General features: G+C 46.5%; 1 protein-coding gene across 4 annotated transcripts in view; it reads left to right on the forward strand.

Annotated features, from left to right (window-relative positions):
- PLXNA4 (plexin A4) overlaps positions 1-26,888 on the forward strand; it is a 460,966-nt gene that overhangs the window by 370,035 nt on the left and 64,043 nt on the right. For all 4 annotated transcript variants that reach the window (XM_064442386.1, XM_064442376.1, XM_064442394.1 and 1 more), the window contains 6 exons: positions 5,145-5,241; positions 8,539-8,729; positions 14,658-14,809; positions 15,478-15,595; positions 21,109-21,245; positions 22,914-23,081. In XM_064442386.1, coding sequence (XP_064298456.1) covers positions 5,145-5,241; positions 8,539-8,729; positions 14,658-14,809; positions 15,478-15,595; positions 21,109-21,245; positions 22,914-23,081 — 863 coding nt within the window. The remainder of the gene's footprint in view (positions 1-5,144; positions 5,242-8,538; positions 8,730-14,657; positions 14,810-15,477; positions 15,596-21,108; positions 21,246-22,913; positions 23,082-26,888) is intronic.

Raw genomic sequence — 26,888 nt, forward strand, 5'->3', positions numbered from 1 at the left:
TTTCCTGGAGATACTTCATTTGATAACAGCAATAAGTCACTGCAGGCAGCACGCTTTGGGATAATTATTGTTCTTGTCAAGTGGTTTGAGACTCAGCTCTGGGCTTTGTCCTCTGTCACACCACCCAAGGCACGCAATTATCACTCAGAGAGACCCTGCCTGCCATTCCTTATTGCACTTATGATAGCTCTGCCAACCGTCTGGACACAGAGTGATGGGAGGAAATGAAAAGGGGGAGAGCTGAGGAGGCATATAAATAAGTAAAAACATCAGCAGAAATGGCTGAAATTGCTAGATCTATTAGGGCAGAGAGCAGCCTCCCCAGTGGGAAGCAGTAGGGTCCCCAGCACTTGCAACCAGCCCAATATTAGCAGTCTTTGGCATGAAGAATAGGGAGGTGGGTGAGAGATGGCCCACCTGACCGTGCCATGATCATTGCCGTTACCTCCTTCAATGACTAAGCCCACATTCTTGCTTTGTGTGAGCCTGCCCACTGCCTGGCCTTGGCACACGCAGGCAGCAAACACTGATTTCTAGCAGCGAAATCCCTGCTGATAATTTGCCTCAAGTCCTTCACAGGTCCGTGTGCTGTGAGACCCGAGACGGTACAGCTGAAAGTGCTGTGTAACTTAGGGATAGGAAAAACAAATATGTTGTATTTATCACATCACTGCACTTGAGCAAAAGATCTCAGAGGCATTTGACTCTGTGGTGTGGCTCACACAGGGGAGGGAGTGATAAAAACAGGCCTGGGAAAAACTGAGGAGCTATTCAGATATCGTGGGAAAACAGACTTACGGGTGGCCAAAGGAAGATGAACACAGGGCTGTGAGCTGCACATACATTTCCCTATTATTATGCATTATTATTATTATTATTATTAATAATAATAATCTACATTCAAATATCACAGAGAAACACCAATCATGATATGAGCTCTATTGTCCTCGCTGATACCTAGACATAAAAATTCATCCCCAGCTCTGGGATGCAAAGAGTCCAAGGAGATGGCATGACTGTGGGCAAGAAGTTTTCTGCCTATAGTTCATGGCTGGAAAACTGATGCAAAGAGGGATTAAATGATTTGCACAGGATCACACAAGGCGCTGGTGGCAGAGTCAGGTACAGGAAGCAATTCCCAGGCCCAAGCTCTAATCACAAGAGTGGGGTTTTTGTGCTGTCAGGGAAAACAGACTAACACTAAAATACTACTAAGATGGTGTTTGCCTGCAGATATTGCAGCATCCCAACAGGATGCAGCAAGAGGTCAAACATGGCTATGGATTTGCACCTACTGCATGGCTCAGAGGTCTGCGAAGCCGAGTGCCTCTAATGCAGGGTGCCTGTAGTAAGAGGATGCCCAAAAAAGCCAGGAATTTGTAGATTTCTGAAATGCAAAGTATCTTTCCACGAAGGCAGCTAATGTTTGCATAGCTGTTGTAGAATGGGTAGCTGTGGTTTCGCAGCCATCCTCTCGGTCCAAGGAGAGTGAAATTCCATGAGACAAACAGCCAACGTGTTTACAGCAGCTTGCGTACAACATGTTAAACCTTTAACAACATGATAAAATGGCCAAGTGATGTGATGGGCTCAGCCTGTGTTGCAGGAGTATCTGATACTAGCGAAGAGTTTAAGAGACAAAGAGCTGGTACCTGGGAGTTCAAAACAGACTGTGCTGTTCCTGTGAATTACAACAGCTCCTTCTAGCAGCTTTTTGGCATTTCCTGATGAGAGCCAGTCTGCCTTTCCAGAAGGGCAGCCTCTCTTTCTCACTTTGAGCCTCTAAATTGCCTGTAATTTTCTGCTTTGATTTGATTTGCATGGTGGGAATCCAGATTTTGCAGGCTTAGGGGTCAGATTTATATCTTTTCAGCAGTTTTGTGCTGTGCTGGACGAAGTCGTGCAAGGCAGCATATACATACAAGCCCTAAAGGTAAGAATGCTCTTAGCAGGAGTATCCGGGAAGCTCTGTTGTTAGTCCTGGAGATACATTGTCCCTTTTTTCTTCTCTAAAACATATTTCCATCTTATTGTTACAGCTGAGCAAATCCTTTTCAAAGACTCCTATTGAGTTCAGTGGGCTTTGAACAGGGGTCACAATGAGTTGGCAGCTCCTGCGGTCTGAAGGGGACAGAGCATTTACTCGCCGGTACTTTGCAAGTCGCTCTGTTTCGTTGCTGTGCAGCCCACGAGCTGGCTGAGCAGGCCAGGCACAGCAGCGTGAGCACCCTTGTTCCTGCCCCCAGTGGGCTTCATCCTCGGAACTCTTCCATAGGGATCCAGTTGTTTATTCCCTCGCATCCGTTTCCAGTTCTGGATCAAGTCTGCTGAGTTAACAAGTTTAATATGTGTTTACCCCTGGTGCCGCAGACAGATAAGATCTAAAATCCCAGCTGGGCTCCTGCTGCTGGCGCTGGGATCCTCAGTGGGATGAAAGGCTCTGGGGGACTCCAGCTGCCTGTCCCTTGGCAGCCCTGTCTAGGCTCTGCTAACAGCTAAAACCCAACACACATACGAGGCTCTGCTGAGGCAGAAAGAAGTGCTTTCTCAGGCACCTACGGACTCAACTTCTGACTTTAGGGTGACCAGTGGTTCTGTATACGTGCTCTTCCCCGTTCCCAATCAGCACTTGCAAAGTACTGTGCAAAGCAGGCATTTGCAAAGCTCCTGAGTGGCAGAAGATTAATTATTCTCTACTTTTCAGGCACTCTCCTTCCCACTCCTGTCTCTCCATCCTTGCTCCTAGCTCCAAAAAGCTGTGAAAAGCCAGTGTTGTGAGTCCAAGCGGCTCTGCATCATCATGCATCTTGCTGGCAGTGACACCGAGAACTGTCATAAAAATGCTAATACTAAATGAGACTGGCGGGTACAGCCCTATTGCAAAGGACTCTGCTAACCTGCGGCTGCTCTTTACTTCCATGGTAACCACAAAGCTTATACCCATAAATACCCTACAACTAGATCGTAATCACAGGGTCTTGCAGATTAGTAGCTAATTGTGTTTAGTTTGTCCAAAAAGAAATTACCATGCAACTAGCACTCACTCTGCTGTAATGGACAGAAATCACCGTATGCAATTTACTTTGCAATTATATGGCAATTAACAGATACAGAAAAACCTACCTCTAAAGGCTCGGAGCTTTGGCATCTCTGTGGAAAACCACGCTGAGACTTTAAGTGACGAGGTACTGTTTAGTGGTCTCCAAGATATACCCAACCAACCCAGACAGCTTATTGAGTTGTATTTAAATTTCAGTGGGGGAAACACCATTTTCTTTAAAAGTGGGAGTTTGTCCTGCTATAGATCCCAGTGCAGTGGGAGATTCCTGGTCTCAGGAGGCTAAATCCTTAGGTACGCTGTGGTCAGTAATAGCAGTGCCCATGAAATGCCTCTCCCCCTCTTGCCCTGTTCCCATTCTGTCCTTTAAGCAACCACCTCCCCTCCCTTTGCAAGACTTTTTGCCGTTTGGTGAAGTGTTGGGTAGAAGCTGTTGATGGAGGTGGAACAGTGGACAGTTCACAGGAACAGTGAACCCTGTGTGAACTGGCTTATGATACACCGAAATGTAGCTGAAAAAATTCACTAAGCACCACGTGTCAGAGAGCTCTCCGAGTGGAGAGGGCCTCCAGAGATCAGCTTCTATTTCCTTCGTTAAGGGCAGATCTGTGTACCTTGACTGTGCCTGACAAGTGTTTGTGTAAGTCTGTCCAACGCTTTCAGAAGATTTCTATGGCTGTAATACATATTTGCTAGAAACTGGATACCCCCTACTCCAGCTGAAGCCGTTCTGGTTCTGAGTAGGGAAAAATAATTGCCTCCTGGGGCTTACATATGTAACAAACTCTATCTAGTACATCCCCAAATGAAATTTGCTTGGTTTTTTTTGGCAGCAATATGACACTGTTGATTCGCAATCTGTTTGTGATACTCAGTAGTCCCCAGACCCTTTCCTGCAGCACTGGCCAGTCACTCCAACCTCACATTTGTTTGCACTGATTTCTCCTACTGAAGAAAACTCGGTACTTGCCTGTATTGATTTTCACTTTGTTGATTTTGGCCCGGTTCTACAATTTGTCAGGTTTGTTTTGAATTCTTAACCATGCTTTTGGATGTTCTTGAACCCCCTCCCAGAGCAGTGCCGTTCACAAAATCTGTAGCCTATCATCCGAGTCAGTAGTAAAAATACTCAATAATGCCAGATCCAAGACAATACTCCATTTGAAACACCTTCCCAGCCTGAAGTTGAATTATTTGACTTTTTTTCTTTGTAGCTTTTGCATATACCTTATGGTGGCTTCTTTTAGATCATATTTCCTTCATTTGTTTATGGGAATCTCCAGTAGGACAGTAGCAAATATTCTACTGACATCAAGATAAGTCACATCTGCTGCCTCCCCTTTATCCACAAAACCATTAAGCCTGTCAAAAAAGGAAATTAGATTGGGTTGACACAATTTGTTCTTGACAAATCTATGCTGGCTGATTTTTATCACCTTATCATCTTGCAGGTGCTTATAAATTGATTGTTTAATAATTTGATGTACTTTCTTTCTGGGAAGCCAAGTTAGGCTGACAGGTCTATAATTACACAGAACCTCCATTTTCCCCTTTTTTAAGGTATTTCCGTGATGTGCCTGTTCTGTGCTTTCTGAGACCTCTCTCAGATTCCAAGATTTGTTCAAAATATGACCAGTGTAGATAACCTTATGTATACGCTCAGCACCTATGGAGTACACAGCGGAGGTAGATTTGGCTGGTAGTCCCACAGTGCATAATGTACACCTTAGAGGTGCACCCGGGACTTAGCAACATATTCTTCAGAGCTGTGCTTAACACCTTGAAGGTAGTTTTCCAGCAATAATACCATCCCATGCAACTATGCTTAAATCATGGAATATTCACCTAACAGCTAAGTAGTCTCTTGAGATGGGAACGGTTTGCTCTACTGAGAACTACAACTTTGAGAGCATCCCGTGGCCTTCTGGCAGGTAATGGTGATATAGGGAGGTAGCTAAGAGCTCCATTTCTCTTGTTCACAACTTGCGGCACCACCTCTTGCCTCATCCCACCCCCTCCCCACCTCTGGGCACCATGTAAATCTGGGCTTGGGGTTTTTTTTTTGTTTTTCTTCTCCCACTTCTAGTATTCGTATGAAGGGATGGAGATTAACAGCCTGCCAGTGGAGCTGACGGTCGTGTGGAACGGGAATTTCAACATTGACAACCCAGCACAGAACAAAGGTAAAGAGTTATTTCAACTTGTCCTTGGAAGCGGTAACCTTAGCAACGGGCCGCATCGCTCCCTACACTTAACAAAGCCGCCACCATCTCCCCGTGCTGTCTGGTGCATACTTGTTCTCTGCACTCTGCAAATTACCAATTTTTGTGTGTGTGTGCTTTGTGTCCCCCCCTTCTCTCTTTGCACCTGAGAAATATGACTCTCCCTCCCACTTGTTTTGCTTTCCCTGTTCCTTCATCATCTTTGCCTCCTGCTTCTCCCCAGATTTTCATGCCTTTTTTTTTTTCCTCTGCCCCTCCTTCTCCAGCTTTCTGCCCCTCTTTATTTCTCCTGCAGTGATGCTCTTCAAGTTAACATGCCAGGAGATCAGGCGCTGTCTGCTCAGAGGCAATGTAGTAATGAACAGGGGAAGGGAGAGGGGGAGGAGAAAGGCTGCAGCTCGCCAGTGTGAAAAGTCTGAACAAAATAAAATGATAATGGCAAAGGACAAAAAACCCACCTCCTGCCCAGAGCCTGGCTCCTTTTAACTACCACTGATGGCACAGGATCGATGTGCCCCTCACAGAGGGATATTGCGTGTCCAGCCATGACCCTGAGGCAGGCATTTTTGCTGGAGGTGGACAGTCCATTCACATCTTCTTCCTTCTTGCCCATTACCCTCAGCCACCCTGAAGCCTTTCCCCCAGGCAAGCTTTCCTCTTGGCTGCTCTGCATTTACAGCTCAGACCTGCGGACTCTCTCCTCCTCATATCACCTCTCAGAATTTTCTCCCTCCCTCACTTTACCTTCTCTTTTCTTGGACACTTTCCACATCTTCTTTGAGTCCACCTCTCCCCATCAGGTACTCCCATGCTCCTCTCCCACCATTTTACACCCACCCTCACGCTGAAGGGTGTTGGGTGAGGTTTCCACCAACACCACATTGAAGCTGGAGAGCAATCCAGAAGGCAACTCTTCTTCCCATGGCATGACCCCTTCCTGTCCTTCTCCCCCTGCACCCACTGCTGTGACATCTTTCTCTGCTGGCTCGAACAGCCAGTGGGTTCGAACAACCACCCTGAATGCAAAAGGTCCTGCACTGTCCTCTCCAAAACAGTAACCACAACAGGCTGGAGACCCCTGTCTAGCCCTGGCATCCAGCAGCGTGGCACAGCCCATGTTCACACCACCAACTTCTCTCAATGCTGAAGCTGTCTGTCCTCTCTCCTGCTCTCCACCCTGTGTCAAGGCATTGCCAGGACAGTGCTAATTTTCACGGGCCCAGACCGTGCTATGGACTGTGCTGGCCTTTAACAGTGTGGGTTGGAGGTCAGGGTTTGGGCACTTGCCCCAGTTCTTCTTAGTTTTCTGCTACCTAATATCGCAGAATTATATATATCCTGAGCGGTCCTCATGTAACATGGTCCCACCAAGCGTGTGAACCTTTTTTGGGGCATTATTGAGCTGCCCTAGGTGATGTAGGAGTAAAATTATTCTCATAATCATGATGACTGTGTCTTTAGGCATGTCTGTGCTGGTAACAGAAACCAGACCAGGGGTTGAACTCAAGAAACATCTGTGGTGTCTAGTCTTTAGCACTGTCCCTTAAAAGTTCTTGGGTTATTCAAACCCAAAAGGTTATAAGGAATGACTAGGGAAAATCTGGGAAGTGTAACTGTCTGCTGGCTCTCCCAAATGAGCAGCTTGGATGATACCATCGTGTTTTAGGCTGGGAGGAGAGCTTAGACATATGCACATGGATATACCATGTGGAGGTACACCACATGCTTTCGAGGACATAGAGAGCTTTATTTACTAGCAAAATGTAGTGGCTGCAAGCAAGCACAAAACCCTGGAGGGTGCTTCAAGTGGACCTTCTCTGGAAAACTGAAAAGGTAGAGGCAGGGGCAGGATTAGACCCAGTGCCTTTCTAAGAGCAGTTGCACCGGGGTAAACTGCCTTCAAGCAACGAAGGTGCTACTACTTTCATAGCCAGCATCACATGGGCTGGGCTGGTGGGCTGAAAAGCTAAACTAAACCAAGCCTACCTGAAGTGCCTGGAGAGATACTCACTGATAGCATTGCAAGCAGAGCAACTCAGCAAGTTTGAGGAAATCTAACAGAAAATTACAGAAAGGGCTGTATCTCAGGAGGCAGGTGATGGACAACTGGTTTGCAAAAGTTTCTTGTGCCCAACCTGGAGAAATAAAAAGTTTCTGAGCTTTTTCTCGCAATGGTCAATACTTGACTTCTGGGGTGTGGGTATTAAGAGACAGCCAGAGCTTTTCAGCACACATATCCAAAGCCTTTGAGTTTTGAGATTGGGTATAGTAATAGCCACAGACAAGACTTTAGTCACCTACTGACACAGCAAAACAGAAGCGCAAAGGAAAATCCCCCATCTTACAAAGAAATCCACCAACATACCCACAAATACAGGAAAAAAAAGCCAGTCTGAAAGCTTTGATTCTGCCGTCTTCATCTTCAGCGAGGAGACTTTTGCTATCAGACCCCTGTGCCACACAGGCCTCAGTTTACACACTTGTAAAATAAGGATAAATAACGTGATCTTATTTTCTAGGAGGACTGCAACATTTTTAGGCTTTGTTTGGAAAAAGCTGTGACTGCTTCTAATCACTCAGCAGTCCAAGATGGAGCTAAGCATTAATCACTGCTATCTGTATTAGAGGAGGATCAAAGTGTAAAGCAGACTGAATTTCTGGAGCAGAAGAAGGGGGAAAGGCTGATTGTGAATCCCTGGATTCAGCCTCATAGTGAACCACTATGGGTTTACTATTATTTTTTAGGATTTCTATTAAGGGGGAGAACCTGAGTGACATTATCTTAACACCCAGTTCTGGGTAGTTTCACCCCAGGTTTGAGCTGTGGGTAGACCAAGTCTAGAAAATCACTTTAGAATGAAGAGCTGAGGATGAGACTGGTTATAGGTGGCACTGCATGACACTCAGGCTGTCTCTGAAAGAGGAAGGGACTGAGGCCAAGTCACTGCCCAAGCACCTTTCCCCCTCAATCTCCTGCTTGCTGCCCATCACTACTGAGGACCACATCCTTCCTTCTGCTGTCACCTTCCAAAAACACCTGTCATGGGGGATGAACTCTGACAAGTGAAGTTTTTTTCAAGAAGGATGTAAACGTTTTTTCCCCCATTATTTATTCCCCCTGAAGAGTTCCTATCCTGCCTCTGGGATAAGCAGTCCAGAACACCCCTTCTCTTGCTCCTCATTCTACCCTCTGACATCCCACCACTCTCTCATGCTGTCTGCATCTCTCAGGCCCTCTCTGTTTTCCTGTCCCTCCAGTTCACCTGTACAAGTGCGGGGCCATGCGGGACAGCTGCGGACTCTGCCTGAAAGCCGACCCGGACTTCGAGTGTGGCTGGTGTGAGGGGCAGAACCAGTGCACGCTGAAGCAGCACTGCCCAGCCCAGGACAGCCAGTGGCTGGAGTTGTCCAGCACCAAGGGCAAATGCACCAACCCCAAGATCACAGATGTAAGTCATGGATCTGCAAGAGGCTGGGGTATTCCCTCTAGTACCCTTCCCTTGATTTATTCTCCTGATTTATCTTTGGGTTGGTGAAGGGAAGGTGAGGCTAAGCTATGCTGGGTCAGGTAAAGCTCCAGGTGACCTTGGGAATGGGAGGCCATGGTGGCCTTCAAAGGTAGGCACAGAACTTCAGGTGTCTACAACATAGGGTGTCAGAGTTTCCACCGTAGTCAATATGGACATGGATCAGTTGCACAAACACAATCTGCTAGTGCAATCTGAGGAACACCAGAGCATCTGACCTGCCTACACAGAGCTGGCAAATGTGTCATGAAGCCTTTAGAAGCAGCTTGAAGTGAGATAAGGTGCTCTAGGGTATCTCAAATGGATTGTGTGAGGGTAATAAAATGAGCCTGGAAAGAGAAGGCTGAGGGGGGATCTCATCAGTGCCCATAAATACCTGAAGGGTGGGTGTCAGGAGGATGGGACCGGGCTCTTTTCAGCGGTGCCCAACGCCAGGCCAAGGGGCCACGGGCACAAGCTGGAACACGGGAAGTTCCCCCTGAACATGAGGCCAAACCCCTTTGCTGTGCGGGTGCCAGAGCAGGGGCACAGGCTGCCCAGAGAGGCTGTGGGGTCCCTTCCCTGGAGACATTCACCCCCCGCCTGGACGCAGCCCTGTGCCCCTGCTCTGGGGGTGCCTGCTCCAGCAGGGGGTGGGACGGGGTGAGCTCCAGAGGTCCCTGCCAGCCCCCACCAGTCTGGGATTCTGTGATTCTGAGCCCAACTGTCTCTTGAAACAGCCTCTCTGGCCAGCCTGGTTGAGAAGGAGATGTTGGGTGATCCCAGAGTGTTTTGAACTTTGCTGACAGAAAGTCAAGGAAGAGAGCAGGCTGTACTTCATGCTGCCTGGGAGTATGACATGGACAAAGCCAATGCCCAGAAAAAAACAAGACTCCGCTGACTCCAGCAGAATATGCTCTTCTGTTTGCCTGGCTGACTTTGCATGGTGAAAGAAGTCCCCATAGAACAAAGCCCCGTACAGTTGTCAGCTTTCCCCCTTTGAAGGCTCAAGGAGGAGGCAGGATAAAGCCTGGACTAAATGAAGCTTGGAACTGTCCTATTAAGTGATAAAGAGAGGATGAGGGCAAAGCTGTGGGGAAGGATCTGCAGCATAACAGTGTTCTTGAGAAGGTTTCTTATTGAGTGTATTTGATTGGGCCAAAGGAAAAGCTGGGGCAATAGTACAAAGGGGAGGTAAGAGAATAGCAAAACCATATAAAGAGGGAGCAAAGAAAGGGACAGAAGTCAAGGGAGGGAAATCAGGCCTCCAGTCTAAAGTGATTTTTGTCTGTTGTCTTAGCACATTTTTGCCATAATGATGAGCGCCATTTTCAGGGTCACAGGGCAGGCAGCAGGACAGATCTGAGCCTTGATGATGAGGGCTACATCCTTACCAACTGACTCCCGCCTTAAGCATTTCTCAGTCACTGTGCCTCTGTTGAGTACCCTTTCAGGGGGGCTATGGCCTTATTCTGCAGATGAGAAAATTAAGGAGGAAAGTGAGACAGGGAAGAGAAAGGGAAATGCAAAGGAGGAAAATCTGGCTTCCATGGTTGTGGTTTAATATGAAATATTAGGGGGATCATTTTCCTAGAAAGCAAGAAAGACTTTTTCTATTGTATTCAATTAAGAATCAAAAAATGTGGGTACTATGGATGAGCCCTAAACCAATGTCTACATGTGAAAGTTTTGTTAAAGCAAAGGCTGGATGAAAACTGGTTTTCCCAGATGCCATTGAAAGGAGCCCCTCTAACTGTGTTTCCATCTATCTTCTTGCCATCCATCAGTCCCCAAAGTCCTGACTTAGCTGGATTGCTGGAGTGCTAGGCTCATCTTGATATTTCCAAGCAGAGGCTCATCTTGGAATTTCCAAGGCAGACTCTTCCTCCACACTTGGATTTATCTGGGGTTTGTAATTTTAAGCCTACATGAACCACCTGAAGCCATGAAACCAAACCCAGAGACAGCCAGAATGAGCAGCTACTTCTGAAAGTTCAGCTTTGAGGCCTTGAAAATTATAGGGGGCTGGATGAAACCTTTTTTGAATCTTTTCAGGTTCTCAGACCTTGGGAAAGATTCAGAAGATTTTTGCACAGATTCATAGAATTTGGTTTTGGGAAAGTGATGGATGACCAAACAAAACAGAAGTCCAAAACACGAGGGCCTGACCATGTGGTAGTATAAAGTTCTGAAGGTCCATCCACATTTCTCTGCAATGTTTTGACTCCAACCCTGCATCTACAGTCTCTTTATGAAGTGCAAAGCGCGCCCTCTCCACCCTACAGCTCCAGAAGGGACATACTTCTAATTCTGCTGGCATTTCCTCTAGCGGCTCCCAAAGCTCAAACAGATCATTGCAATATTTGCTCATGAAATATTCCAACTGTCTGGTGCAATCATAAGTAGCTCTTGGAAAGTCTTTTTCTGAGCCATTAGCATGGAAGTAATCTCAAGTGACTGGATATATGTTGCGGCTAATGGTAGGTCTGGAGCGGCTGGTAAGAGCGTGCATATCCTGGCCAGGAGCCAGGGCACTATCGGTGCAGGCAAAGGAGGAGAAACAACACGTGTACTCACAGTTGCACGGACACACACAGGCACCCAGCACAGAGCTTCCCATAACCTGTGCTCATTTACTAGCTCTTGCATTTATATTGCCACTCAGTGAAATTAAAGGACTTACAGACTCGCTGAGCCACAAAACCTCCTTTAAGAGTGACAAGCTGCAGCATTAGGCTGATACGAGCAGAGGGCATAAATTGCGATGCAGTGTCACAGCTCTGGGTCTTCAAGAGAAAGCTGAGGCTTCCTGGCAGTTGTTGTTTCCCTGCCTGCATTTTCCTCTCCAAAAGCGACAGGTCTTGTTCCACATTTTTGCACCTATGATAGAAACAGGGTCCTTCCCTCTCGCTGTTAAAACAGCGCAGTAACAACTTCTTCTTGTACATATCTGTGCGACTGTGATGAACTGGGGTTAAAAAGTCTCCTGCATGCTCCTGGGAGAACCCCCAGGCCTTTAAGGAAATAAGTGGGTTTTGAAACTGGCCTTTACAACTTAAAAATTTCACAGGGCGGGGTTCAGAGGTGCTGTGCTGCCTTCAGTCCAGGAAGTTTCCTGTAGATGCTTTTTGAGTCATAGCAAGTATTTTTTAAAATCTCGTGTTTTAGACAGAGATGGAAGGATGATAATGTTTCCACTGAGTTGTTTGTGACTTCTGCAGTGAAACTTTTGTCTCAAACTCACCCCAGTCCTAAAGGAAAGGACTTTTCTAGCAAGATGTTCCTTTTCACCACTACACCTTTTATTCAGGGCAATGACATTAGTCATATGAGAAAAAAAATCCTCTTTTGACCTGCTATGAGATGTACTGCCCGTGCTAGCAAGTTTCTTCAAGCATAGGTGAGCCCTAATTAACCAGAGACCTAGCTTATTAGACACCTACCTTACTAGAACAAGTGAAAACCATTTGATGGCAAGTTTAATACCAGCAAACAGAACGAAAGTATTCCATGGAGAACTCAGTTCTCTTACAAAGAGTATCTAATACATAAGGAAATAAAATAAATTATGGGAATTTTAGTTTATTTTTCTTTTTTCATTTTGAGTACATATTAGATTGCATTTGGTATGGTGATATATTCAAGCCTTCCAGCATCATTCATATAGCGCTTTATCAGAAGAGGATTAACTGACATCAGCAAAATAAGTATATCACAGAGAAAACTTTGCTCAAATAGATATGTATGAATGATACAGAATAAAAATATTTTGGAAATTCCATTTTTGGAAAATAGTTCCAAGTTTTCAGTGTTGAGTCCCCAGCGTTGAGACAATCAGTATTATTTTCTCCTGGAATAGAAATTTTATTTTCATTCTCATTTTTAAGATTCCTCATTTCCTGGAAAATACCCACAAATGCCTCTCTTTTGTTCATTTTTTATCCATTTTCTACTTGTCTATCAATCACATCACCACAGACCATCCAAAGGTCAAATCTCCAGCCAAGCCAAAAAATCATTTCACCTGTCAGATTTATGAACGTTGTGCCATTTTCTTTTTAGGACTTAAGTATCTTGTTGACTTCTGGAGTAGGAATAAGCCTGCCATGGTTCTGATTTTGTTGGCTCATGTGGTATTTGCCTGGTTTTTGGACCTGAGATCGGGCCACTGCAGGGATCTTGTGCCGCATAGGTTGTGTTGTGCTACACAACTCCACAAGTCCAAGCACTTGTCTGTGATCATCTGTGTTATTAATTTGTTAACCTCTGTTGGTTCCTTGTATAGACAGAGCAAAGACACACCCATTCAGGGGGTGGTTCATGGTACCTAAAATTAATTATCCTAAAATGAAACATCCCTTAAAGGTGTCAGGGCGTTTCTCTTTTTATTAAAGGTGGGCGTTCTAGAAGTTGGCATCTGGGTGGAAATTAGGCTAACCCTGGTGCCAGACTCAGTGCTGGGAAGTGGTCAAGAGCAGCCCTGCTCGTGCCAGTACCTCGACTTTCCCCGCCAGTCCGAGTGCTATGCAAGGGTCTAGCTGCCAGCTCTAGATTCCCAGTTGGCAGAGCCATCGGCCAGTGGGTACAGACCTCAGACAGGGAATTCCCCCTTCCTCGCTGCAGAGAGAGCCTTGCCAACGCTGGCAGGTGGCATCCATGGCATACTGAATGGGCAGCAGGGAATACCCTTTGAAAGCAACGTTTGAAGCCCCTTTCAACTAGCCAGTTGTATGGCAAAGCATTTGGGCGTGGTGAATAATTGGAAGGACAGAACTGAGATAATTAAGGGCCAGCCCCATGATTTCTGTGTTGTTTCAATGTTGAGGAGGCGACTCCAATGCTAATTTCCACCTGGCTCTGAACAAGGCTGATGATGTGATGTGGAAAGTTTTCCCATGTACACGCCCCCTTTGCATGGGCCAGAAATATTGCACAGCGAGAGACAGCTCTGGGTGTAGGGTGAGCCTTTGTAATGGGAGGGAGAGGTGAGCTTTGGAGTTTGGCTGCTGCTTTGACCTTGCTGCCTAACACAGCCTTTGCTGAGCAAGACACAGTGATTCTACCCTGCCAGGGTCTGGTGAAGGTCCAGACCAGGATGCAAACATCATGCAGGATGGCTGGGATAGCCACTCATCTCATGCTGGGGCTCAGGGGCCTCCCACGCCTGCCGTTCCCCTGGCCCCAGCTCTCCTGTGAGGGCGGCTGGAGCTCTTTCAGAAATACGTGTTGGCACACAGCAACTGCTGCTGTCTCAGCCACCATCCACCTACTCCGTACCTAATGTGACATGCTGTTTCTGTTGTGCCTCAGCTGTTTTTTTCAGGTGGACCTTTTCAACTGAGTTTGTGGTGCACGACCAATACCTACCTCCAGAACAGACCAAAAACCCCATGTGCTTTGGGCTGGGAATTTAGGATTTAAAGTGACTGGCTGAAGGCATTTATGCCCTTTTCTTGCTCTTTCTCCCATTTCTTTCCACTGTGCCCCTCTCCTGGCTTTCCATGGCTCATGTCTATAAAGTGCAGGGCTCAGCTGCACCACCAGAAACCCCTGCTCCTACCCAGAAACCTCTCCTAATTGTCTCTGCTTGTTTTGCAAGTAGCTAAAAGACAGTAAATGAGATCTGGGCCAGAATTTTCTATACTCTGGGGTTCGGGCATGTGTGATATATATTTGCAGGAGATCTGGATGGATCTGGATGGAGTGATATAGCTGGAGTAGGCTTGTTCCCTCAGTTGTTCAGCATTCTTAATTATAAGTGTCTTTAGTGGTCACAAAGAGACCTGCTATTGCCTCTTCTTCCACCTGGGGGGATGTTGATGTCTTTAAATAGGTGGTCTGATTATTCTTTTCTTTGGCTTGTTTCTCCAGATCAATCCAGTGACGGGTCCTCGTGAAGGAGGGACCAAAGTGACCATCCGTGGGGAGAATCTGGGGCTGGAGTTCAGAGATATTGCATCACACGTCAAAGTGGCTGGAGTGGAGTGCAAACCGCTGGTGGAAGGGTACATCCCGGCAGAGCAGTAAGTTGGGTGTGTGGCAGACAGTGGGCCACAGCACACCTGATAACAGTCATTGCTACCTGTAGGATCTCCTAAGGAGTCCATTCCACCCAACCTTGGAAGTGAGGAATGGAAGATGCCGTTCCTCGCTTACTTACAGCTCAGGAGTTAATAATCCATTTATTACTATATTTGGACTGCATATTTAGATAATCCTCATGGTATATGCCCTGAAGTTATCCTCTGGTTTTCACATAACAGCCACCGCAAGGGTGTTCAGTTCCAGTTTGGGGGCAGCAGCCCCAAGAAGCAGCTTACCACGTGTAGGAATGGTCATTAAGCCTCACAGCTGCAACGCTGTGCACCATGCAAGGCTGGTGGGCAGAGGGACCCCTGAGGTCAGACCTCAGCCCAGCATTTGTCGGTATATTTAAGTGAAGCTATGTTGATTTACACCAGCTAAGCATTTGTCCCACCAAGTGCTAACAGCCAGAAGCCACCACTTTTTAAAGAATAACCTAGTCCACGGTTTGGATCCTAGTTTGAAAGAAGAGAATTAAGAAAGGAAAGAGAAGTGTTAAGTCTACAGTCCATTCCCCAGCAGTATGGGCTGTTTGCTCTAATTTCGTCTTACAGATACCACCAAACCACCCCTGAAACCTTGCTTCTGGTTCTTATTTTCTCCACAGGATAGTATGTGAGATGGGGGAGGCCAAGCCCAGCCAGCATGCTGGATTTGTGGAAATCTGCGTGGCCGAGTGCAAACCAGAGTTCATGGCCAGGTCTTCACAGCTCTACTACTTTATGGTAAGCTCCTGAGATAAGTTCTACTTGGCCCTGAAGGTCCTCAGGCCCTGGTCCCCTTTGCTGCATCTATCCATTGTCCTTAACCATATTTAGCACCTGAATTATTCACTGCCATTCTGAGTGCACCAAGCTGTACCTTCCGTTTCCTTTCAAAATCTTGTTATGAACAAAAATAGCTCACCTAATTAATGTTTTAACAATCTAATAATAGGCCAAATTATTAGTCCTGTTACAGTTACATATAGCCATAATCCAAATTAATACAGAAAATCTTCATTAATAGTTAAAAATGCTATACAGGAAAGAAAAAAGAAAAAAAAATGGAAAAGGAAAAAATCCTTCCTAGTCTCTTAATTTTCCCAGGTGTGCTGCTCACCCTACCAGCACCCCTCCAGGCCCTACAGTTGAAACGACCAGTGTTCTCCAGGAGAAACACAGGGGTTGCCACCAGTCATTACCACCCTGAGCTCTTCCCTGGCAGGAGTGTGATGTTCACGGTGGGGTTTCTTCCCCCTCACTCTTGGGACCAGTGGGGGGGATCCTCATCCCCGCTCTCCCACCGCCTGCTCCCCTCTCCCTGGCCCCCGGCACCAGCGGCAGAGCTGCCCAGCGCCCAGCCCGGGCACACAAAGGGCTGGTGTTTGCTGGGCAGTGCCTGCCCGGGGCGGCAGCCCTTGGCCGTGCGGGGTGTCCCCAGCGCTGAGCTCGGGCAGGTTGGGCACGAGGCCCTTGGCCATGGGACACTTGTGACCAGAGGGACGCCCGGCTCAGGGCACGGCAAGCCCAGAGATGCCCTGAGACCCTGCGGTGTTGGGTCAGTGCAAACCCTATGGCCTTCTGCTAGCAAGGACAATCATTCTCATTTACTGAGCCACAGGCAGACACCATAGCAGTGGCCGTTGCTTCTGCAAGATGTAGTATTCAAGGGGTGTTTGCATTAGGTGGTCTTCTGGGTGTCCAGGAGAAGCAGCGCTGCACTCCAGCAGCATTAGATCAGGAGGGACCAGTTCAGCAGCCAGGCTGCAGGTGAGCTGTAGGGTATGACTGTGGCTCAGCGCAAGTAGGCAACTGTTCTGGGTACTCCATGGTGTAACAACAGGCACCAGCAAGCTTGAACTTCAGTTAGCTTTTAAGGGTGGGTGGTTTGGAGAGAGGACCTAGCCATGAGGAATTTGGAAATGAAGTCAAAATTCCCTAGGCACGGTGAGCGGTGGGATCACACACGCAACCTCCACTCAATGCATGCTGACGGCGTTCAGAGAGCAGCCATGCTCCTCTTTTTGGAGAGACTGCTGGGGTTGGCAAGCTGGCTTGCTACATCGCCTGCCTGGGACATCAGCTTGCAAAGCAGCCAGAGGCGCTCTGGGCCTGATTCCACACCGCCACTGGTGTACGTTCAGCCCGAGACTGTCGCTTTGCCGTGGTGAAAGCCTCGTGGAAGAGAGGAGCAGAGCTAGCCACATGTTGTACATTGAACTTGGGTTTTTTTTTGCCTTTCTGATGATGCTCCTTGTCCAAGAGACCTGCTTATTCCTCTAAGGCCCCTTGCTGGGGACATGCAAGCATCGCCTGGCCTTGATCTGTGCAGATCTGTGCAGGTTTGAGATGAGAGGGTCTCTTTCTTCCCATCAAAAGCTATTGACTCCTGCAAGGGAATGGGCCTTTTCTGAAATTATTCACATGCCCAAGCATTTTTTTTTAATGGTAAAGGGAACTGGTAATGAATGCAAATATCTTAGATCTTCCCCTTGAGCTACAGAAATTTCTCTATTCTCTGTATTTTCTGATGTCACTCAGGTGCTACAGCGGTGGGGGCAGAGAAACACCTTGAGCAATAGCCCCCAGTAGTCAGACAGAAGGGCTCTTTCCAGGACATTACACTTCAGCGTGTCACCTTTGCTACTCTTGGAATTACTGTCTGATTTTGATCATCCGTGTCTGTCTGTGACAGCTTTTCCCTCCGCTTGCTGGCTTTCCGGCTGCCAGCTATCCCAGCCGTGCATAAGCATGAAGTCAACAGGGTTTTCTCTGCTGAATACCTTGATACCTTTGTGCTAGACAGAAAAAAATACCGACGCTCTCCAGCCTGCCCATCATATGCCCTCTCCTGTGTCCAGTGCTTTCATAGCAGGAGCTGTGTTTGTTGGCGCGGCTTGGCTTCCTCTGATAATTCTGCCGGGAGGGTAGAGATGTTATTGCAGGCATCACAACGTGCCTTGGCATCCCGCAATGGCGGGTGGCAGCTTTAAGGGAAGGAAGATGTTTGAAAACTAAGAAAGGGCATCGCACAGGAGATAAACGTCTCTTTCTGACACATAGCAAATCCTCCGGAAAATTGCTTTTCAAAAGGTTTGAAACAAAACAGGGTCAAATTTGGCCAATAGGTTCAGACTTCCGCTCTCCTGCAAGAATTGGAAGAGGTGACATTTTGAACTCAACAGAGTGTTTAATTCCAGTGTTTTAAAAAAGCGGGAGCTTAGTTTAGAGATTTTAGAACAGTTCTTCTCTGCATTTCTAACCAGAACTTTTAATTTCAAAATGCTGTTAGTTTGTTTTAAACTCATCTGCGATCAAAAATGCAAATGGCATTAGAGAGTAAAATAAGCCAAAAGGGAAACAAAGCATTTGGTCGCAGGCTGAAATTAAATTTATGATGATCTAAATGAAAATAATTCTTTTTTTTTTCTTAGTTATTCATTTTATTGCTATCATTAGGATGATTATGATTATAATGAGGATATGGTTTAGTGGTGGGCTTGGCAGTGATAGGTTAGCAGTTGGACTCGATGATCTTAAGGGTCCTTTCCAACCTTAATGATTCTATGATTCTGTGATTCTATGATTATTGCCATTGTCTTTCAATCCAAAAAATATTTCCCTTCACTTTTCAGTTCAGATGCTGAAGGAAGTTTGTCTTTATTCTGGCTTTGGATGAGAATATTATGGCTCAGTGCAGGTGGTGTGGGCTACTCTGACTGCACCTTTTCTGGGTCTGCTCCTAAAATCCTTGTCCCAGGAGAACATTTGCAACAGGTCTCCCTTCCACCTTTGCCCTCCTGCTGCTACTGTTGAACCTATAGAAAGGAAACCCAGGTGCACAAGCTGTGTGTGAGTCTCATCTTGGTCTGCCCTTGTCTTCAGGAGGAATGAAGTGGGAACCAAGGTCTTGACATGCACCATAAGGTCAGTTTAGACACAGCTCTGATGGCAGCTTCAGTGTGGACAGCCTGTGTGGAGGAGGTACTGGAGGAAAGGAAAGGGTTGAGGAGCAGAGGAAAGTAGGCAAGCTCCTAGAAAGGTACAGATTTCCTGTCCTCTTTCCCTCGTTGTCACTGTCCACTTCAGCTTATTACAGATCCGCTAGCCCCGCCCTTGCATTTTCCATCACCTTTCATCATCAAGGAAATGGTAAATAGTCTGAAGGCTGCGTTTTACTGCAAACATGCTGTGCAATATTCATGAAGGCCGCTGTCAATAATTAATAGTTTATCACAACTTTGAAAGCTTAGCCACAAACCCTTTTGTAAGATCGGCACAAGGCACAGCAACACTTTGCCAAGGAGCGCTGCTGGTGTAGTTCTGGTCTGTGAGGATCCTCAGAAGGGCATGGCTAATTTACCTGCCTCTGAGGAGAGCCCAGGAAACCCACATACAGAAGAGGGACAAGGGCTTCGGGTCTTTAACTGAAACGGTTTGTTCCTCTATGGTTTGTGTAGGCTATGTGCACCAAGTTGGCCATTCTCAGCCCATTTTCTCCCAGGTGGGACATCACCTCCCTGCAGCAACCTTCATGGTGAGCAGTAATTTGCACTGGTGGGGGTGAAAATTAAGGAATTAAAGAGGAGTTGCCACCAGAGCTTGAGGTGGTACCCTGAAAATAGAGGAGTGCTACGTCCTGAAGTGCATCTTTTGCACCTCCGTGCTCTTCCTGCATCTTTTATCCCAATCATAGCTGTTAGAGAGTATAAAACGATTTCCAAAGCACCATGCCAAAACCAGTCAAGTTTAAACATTGGGCAGCTCTGACAGTAGATTTTTCTATAAAGCTGTAGGTCTGATTTTCATGTTCAGGCCTTTCTCCAAGCTGTAGCTGCATTTTGAGCAAAAGCAAAGTGGAACCGTTGCCGCTATTTTTCAAAATGATTAGCCTGAGGGAGCCAGGGATAAAGAGGGCTCTGTGTGTGTGAAAGAGGGAGCTGTGGTGTGTGTCAGGTGGTTTTATAAACATGGATTAATGGTCTCCAAAGCTCAATAAGGTGACTGTGTGATGTACCTGCTCGTTCAGAGGAGCTGAGGAGAGCTTCAAGCATTTGTGTCATCATTCTTAAAGAGAGGGGGGAAAAATAATCTTCATTTAAATGCATATAGTAGCTTTTCACTTGGGACTGAGTGGAAAGTTTTTCTATTAAAATGCAAATGAAAGAATAAACTGTAACTCCAAATTTCTCCCTGAAAATAAATGTCTCCTCTCTGCATTGTGGTAACAGGGTGATCTCTGCCTTCAGAGTGCAAGTATTTTATCTTGATTTTGGGAATGAGGGAGAGCAGGAGGGTAAGAAAAAGAAGTTTGAGATTTGGGGCCCCCAAAGAAACTGTGCCCCTTTTTGATATATTAACACAGCACCGTGATACATTTGGAAAAGAGGCTCGGAAAATCAGCAGAAAAAGGAAAGAAGTGTTCATCTGGACAGTGCTCCTTTTGTGGCTGTAGTATTTCAGAACACACCTCGAGATAAGCGCTGCTGTGCTGTATCGGTGTAGGACACTCATGCAGTACTAGACTGTCCCAGTATCCAAGTCTGATAAGAAAAAGAGAAAGATTTGGGGTCATGTGGCAGGCATGTGGGAGAGACAAGACATGACTTCAGATGCTCTGCTGAACCACAGCACTCCTCCTTCCCAGGGAAAAAGCCCATGAGCACAGGGGGAGTTTTTAGGCAACTCTCTGGAGCTATACAGCACGTTCTCTTCCCTTGTCAGACCAGTAGGGATCAGAGTAATCTTTTAAAGACCTGGACGTCTTCATCACTTGTGAGTTCCACAGTTTGGAGGTAGAGAGTCCTCATTAAGATCCAATCAGACAGTCCAAGACCTTCTTTATCTTGCAGAAGTGGTGTTGTATGATGGCAAAAAGACACCTGAGCTGTGTCAAACAAGCAATGGAGACAGGAGATTGTGGCTGCAGTTGCTCCAGGTGTGGAACTGACTTGGCAAGCACAGCATATTTCTGAGTGGGTACAAGGACAGACCTCATTTTGCAGGGGTGAGAACAGACTGGGGTTAGGTGTGAACTCATCCCACCAAACTTGGCAGTCAAGCAGGGTGTCTATGATAGGACTGGAGTCCCTTTATGCTCCTCTGTTGGTAGGAAGATATGGTCATCTCCTGAAGTCCAGCTAACAGAGAGGTGATTAACCTCTGGGGGTGTATACCTCTCTCCATCACTAAAACGAGAGAGGGAAGGCACTTAGGCTCCTCTGCCATGTTTCTGACATGACCCTTTGCCTTTACAGACTCTGACACTCTCTGATCTCAAGCCGAAGCGGGGCCCAGTGTCGGGTGGCACCCAGGTGACAATTACAGGCAACAACCTTAATGCGGGCAGCAATGTCATCGTGACCTTTGGGCGACAACCCTGCCTCTTCTACAGGTACAGATGAGTTTTTCCTACTGTACATGCTTGAGCCTGAAAGACGTGAGCAATTATAGTCAAGAGACTTCTGCAGCCCAGACACCCTGTCCCTCATGCTCCTCTTTTTGGCCACGTCTCTTCAGCAATGGGACTTCTGCATTCGCACTGTGAGCAACCTTACTGTGCATGTTTTGGGGTGGGAGGATAGGATTTATTTCATTGTTTTGATTGGTATTTGATGTTCCTTTTTCCATGGCCCCTTGTCAAATTTCACTACAATTCTCCACGGTCCCATGCTTTGCTACTTGCTCTGGGAGTACATCGTTTAAAAGATTCATTTTCATGTCCCTGCTTTAGTGGAGGTGACAAAGAAAATCTGACAACATTGGTTCTATGTATTAAAACACCTCCCTTTTATCCCAGAATAGTCCTGTAGTGCTAAGAAATGGATGATTTGCAACATTTCAGCTCTGGGTTGGCTCCTGTTCAACTGCAGTTCAGAGAGGCTTAATGTCAGTGTTACCTGCTGAATGTTCCCTGATCCCTGTGAGAATGAGCCTGAATCCCGTTCCCAGGGGCTCCCGCGGCTCAAAACTACCCAGTGCAACACATTCTGCTGCCAATATCGGTGGAGGCTGAAGATGAACTTGGCACATTTCTCCCAGCATGTCCTTGGCAGCAGAAGGGCTTATTCACAGGAGACCTGGGACCACTGTCTTGAGGCAATGCCCTTCCCTCTCCTGGCTGTGGGGATCCTGTTTAGCTGCCTGTCATGACGGTGGTATGATTCAGCATCTATAATTCAAGAGAGTAAAGTCACAGCTTGTGATTTCAAAGGCCAAGTGGGAACCACAGCTGCTTGCAGATGCTCACTGAAGAGCCTGGGGAGTTTTAGGAGGGATTGAACGTGGCCTTTCAGGGGAATTTGGAGAGCACCTGGAAGGTGCAAGCAGTGGAGGTGAATGCCATGCTGCAAGGGAAGGATGCACCCTTCTTTAGCCTTTCTAGGGGCATAAGATGAGGCTGCATCACAAACCACAGGACTGGGGAGATTGAGGGTATTTGAAGCCTGGATTTTTGGCTCTTTATGGAAGGTAAGGGCCACTGCAAAATTCAGACCTGGAGCTGGTTTTGAGCCCTGCCCAAAAGGAAAGGTTTATGAAGAATCTTCTTTGAGTATAATCATAAAATTCCTCCCACTATATTAGCACCTTCCATGCAGAGGTCCCAGGCACGCTGCAAACTGCACTTAAACAAGGCTTACAGTCCTAATGCAAAGTAAGCTTTATTATCCCAGACTGGAAAGCTGAGGTGCAAACACCTTTTTACGAGCTGCTGCTACATATGTCTGCAAGCAGGAAGGAAACATCCATCAAGTATTTAATCACACAGAAATACTTCAGGAGAGAGGACTGGTTTGCACTTCCCTTGGGGTTCAGTTTTCACTCTGAGACCTGAGAAATGATGGCTCTTGTGGTTTTATTTAAACTAACGAAAAGGCAATGTCACTTCCTCGGATAGATGTGTCACGCGATTCACAACATATTCCTGTAGCAGCGCATTTCACCACTTCACAGTGCATAGGTTAAGGTCACAGGATATAAGATTAAGTAGCTGGGCTCTTTTTGGCACCATTGGTTTACTGCTGGTAGCACCTCGTTTATATTTACCTGCTTCTGCTCTCAGGAGATCCACCAAGCACATTGTCTGTAACACCACTGCATCGGATGAAGGCTTTGAGAAGGTGAAGGTGTCTGTGAGAGTGGACAAGGCCAAGATACATCAGGAGCTGCAGTATGAATATGTGGAGGATCCAACCATCCTGAGGATTGAGCCTGAGTGGAGCATCTTCAGGTAAGCAGCCTGTGGACACCCCGTACCACCTCCCCTTCTTTTCTCATGCAGCACTGGTGTGTTCATGTTGGTCCTTGATACAGAAAAGGGATTTCCAAGCATTGTGTTCAAGAAACAGATTTGTGCAGAGCTACTTCCCAGAGCCCAAGGACTACAAATGCTGGTGGACTTGCCTCGCCAGAAGACCTAACAGGCCAGCAGTGCATTGTGCATGCATTGTTACACCTTGGATGCTCAATGTGTATCTGTGCTCACGTGTACCCCTGGAGCAAAATTTCCACAGTCTAGTGAGGGATGGAGAGGAGCAGGGTCCTTTCTGCAAACAAACTCTGCATGATCCAAGTCTAAATGATCCTGCACCCCATCTTCACTAGCAGAGCAAATCTTCCTGCCTTAATGCAGCAAAATCCAGCTGCCAATGCTCACCAGAAGCTTGCCTTGGAGACTTCATGCTTTAATCACAAAGGCAGGTGCAGCAGGTTCTCCAACCTAGTGTTGAAGCTTTCTCCCTCATTACTGCAGCCTGGGGTTTATCTCCAGCACCAGGATGGTCCCTGTCTGAGTAATGTTACAGACCACTGGTACTGATTAAACTACGCAGTCATACCCTTAAAAGCTGCAATTCCTACTGTTTCCAGTCGTGACTGGGTTTTGGGCCCCATTGGGCTGGATCCGCAACTTCGCATGGCAGCAGTATCAGGCACTGATCTCTTAAACCCAGGCATAAATGTCATAACTGTGCTTAGAGAAGTGAGTCTCCCTTGGGTTTTAAAGCAGCAATTCCTACCTTTGCCACAGCCTTCATGTACGTGCTGGTTAAGGACTAAGCATTTCTTGTTTGGCTGTCGTATCTGAAAGCCCCAGGGCTGTCTCCTGAGATGAAACGTGAAGGGAGCCCTGGTCCCTGCCCTATCAAACAGCCTTCCTCCTTGTTAGCCTTCCCTTTTTCTCTTCACCCCATTGATGCTGCTTTGGTGAATTCAGAGGGATGATATGAAGGTGTCTGAGAGGAGCATTTGCCCTGGTTGTGGAAAGTGTCAAAGCAATACTCAAATGGTCTCAGAAGCTTGCAGAAATGGCCTTGGGAAGAGAGAAATTGGCCATTAAATGCACTGATATTTCCTTGAAAAGGTACAAAATAAGAAATCTTAGTCTCCCCTCATTCATCCACGGCAGCTCTCTGCTTCCCTGTCAAACCGGACTGATTGGAGTATCTGGGGATTAGGAGCAGGGCTTGTAAATCCCCCCGTTCAGCTCCCATCCAGAAGATGTTTTCACAAATCAATTAGTGCCTTTAATTACCGTGAGGGAATTTACCGATTTAGCCGGATTGAATCTTTGCACATTGGCTTGAAGCTTTAGTGTCTGGATTTTCCATTTGGGGGGTTTATTTTCAGTCAGAGTTCAGGTTATCAGTGAAATGAGAAATCGCTTTACACCCTTGCTTATTAAAGTGAGTTCACTGCCAGTTAAAAGGTGCAAGATTGACAGCCCAGGAGAGTGAATTCCCCTCTTATCTCCAGGAAAGTTGCAGTACAGGGACCTTCCTCCACCCGGCCTCAGGTCTGGCTGCGAGGCAGGAGAGGAAGTTCTCCAGGGTCCGTTTGCTCCTTGCTTTCTCTGCTGAAGCTGCCAGCAAGAGACAAAGAAGCAGCCAAGGAGAGGCTTCAGGTGTGTTGGCCAAGCTTTGCCCAGCCCGGGAACACAGACACTTGCTTGCTGCCTTGGATCTCCTGTCCCACCTCCCAGCATAAAGGTAATTAAGAAGAGGTGCTTGTTTAGTGGAAGCCAGCTTATTTGCACGGTGTGTAGCTGCCAGGATGGATGACTGGGACTCTACAAGTCTCATCATTCAGGTACAACCTCTACCCTTTGCTCTCTTTGGTGTCTCTGAAATCAGAAAGCATCCACCTGAGTGGTAGCAGGTGCCTAATTTTAACCAGACCTACCCACCTCCACCTTCTTCCTCTTTCTTTTACACTTTTCAATCACTCCAAAAGGGTGTAACCTTGGAGGAGGGTGCTGAGAGAGAAGATGCAATATCCAGGATTACCACTGTGGTTCAGGGTGGAGGGGACAGTTTTAAGCACCATAACTGTTAGCTGTGGATCTCCACCCAGCAGGTCATAAAGGAGATCATAAGGCCTCCACACAGAGACGGATGAAAGTACAGCCAGCTCTAGTCCGGAGAATCAAACAAGAAATAACTTAGTCAAGACCTGTGGATCTGGAGATAGACTGAGGAGGTTGTTCCTCAGTGTATTTGTTATGCGGTATGATTCATTACAGCAAATCCACTGTGCTTCTGTGATTCATCACTCCTGGCTGTGGGGCTAAGCTGTTTTGAGGGATAGATGATTGCTACTAAACCAGCTTTGCAAAATTAGTGAATGAATGTACGAAGCCTGGCTTAAAACCCCAAGTGCCATTTTCCAAGACAATAAAGAAAAGATTACTGCTAATTTACTCCCATAGCCAAAAAAATAAAGAGTCACACTGGGCTGGCAGGTAACTAGAATTTTATGAGGCTCCATTAATACTTTTGATCTGGGTTTGATTTGAGTTACGTCCAGCAATTATCTGAGTTTGTAGACAGAAAATTATGCTTAGATCCTTTGGGACAATAAGAAGTTAAATTAAGAAAGCTGGTAGTCTTGGCATCTCTGTTATTTTCCTGGGCAGCAGCATCTCCTCAGGCTCTGACTGACCTGGGCGACATGTGGCCGTGACCAGGTATTCACCTGCAGACACAAAAGGCAATGGCTGGTAGTTTCCATGCAAAGGCAAGCAACAGTTGTGTTTGCTTGATTTGCAAGCCAGAGAGGGTTTGGGGGTGATTTTGTATCTTCAGCAAATACAACTGCTTTGGCTTTTTTTTCCAGAGAAAAGGCCCATCTCTGATCCGGTGCTGTGGCTGTGCTTAATAACCATGGTCTGAGCCCACAAGCTCAGTTTCCAAACCAAATACAGAATTTTTAACACATGGGTTTAAACTGTGTGCAGAGACTTGGTTGATTAAATAAAAGGATTTATGTATATATACCCACTCTCGTATATCTGTACATATGTGCACGTTTGATACATCTGGAACAGGTAAAAATCTCAGCTGAGTAAAGATACAAAATCCCTTCTAGTTTGAATCAGCAGAGATTAATAATAATAATATTAAATAATGATAAAAATTGTAAAGCTCCCCAGCCCAAAATCCAGAAGAACCAGGACAGTGGAGAAAGAACAAATTGGTTTATACACTTCTCTTCTGGTTTCTGGCAAGCAAGCTCTCCCTGGGTGATGCCAGGAATGCTGAACGTGAAGCTGAGTTTTGGGGAGAGGGTATTTTTTTCTGTAAGGCAGGGAGGGGACCTCTTTTGTAAGTGGTTGTGTGACTTCAGAACAGGTCCTCTGTGCATTCAAGGGAACTCAACCATCCAAGCGGATCTTATGGAAATGGCAAAATCTGCTTTTGCGCCATAAAATTTCCCATTAGACATTTCCCATCACAGCTGATGTTTCAGAGAGCAAGAACATGAGGTACTCTGCAAAACTCAAGGTCAAATGTTGCCCTAACCACGGATCAGCCTGTACAGGTATTACTTGTATGAAAGACCATAAGTAACCTCTCAGAGAAGTGTCACAGGAGCACCTACCAAAAGGTATGGTTGTGGCAATGATCTTTGGCAGAGCTCGTGGTTCATGATTTCAAATTTACAGGCTTCTTGGTCACACAGGCTATGTTTAAACTAGTAAGGACTTAATCCAGGTCTATTCTTTGGTCCTGAAGCCAGCGAGCATGCGTAGCCCTCATCC

Source organism: Phalacrocorax carbo, chromosome 1, assembly GCF_963921805.1.
Source record: "Phalacrocorax carbo chromosome 1, bPhaCar2.1, whole genome shotgun sequence".
NCBI classification, from domain to species: domain Eukaryota; kingdom Metazoa; phylum Chordata; class Aves; order Suliformes; family Phalacrocoracidae; genus Phalacrocorax; species Phalacrocorax carbo.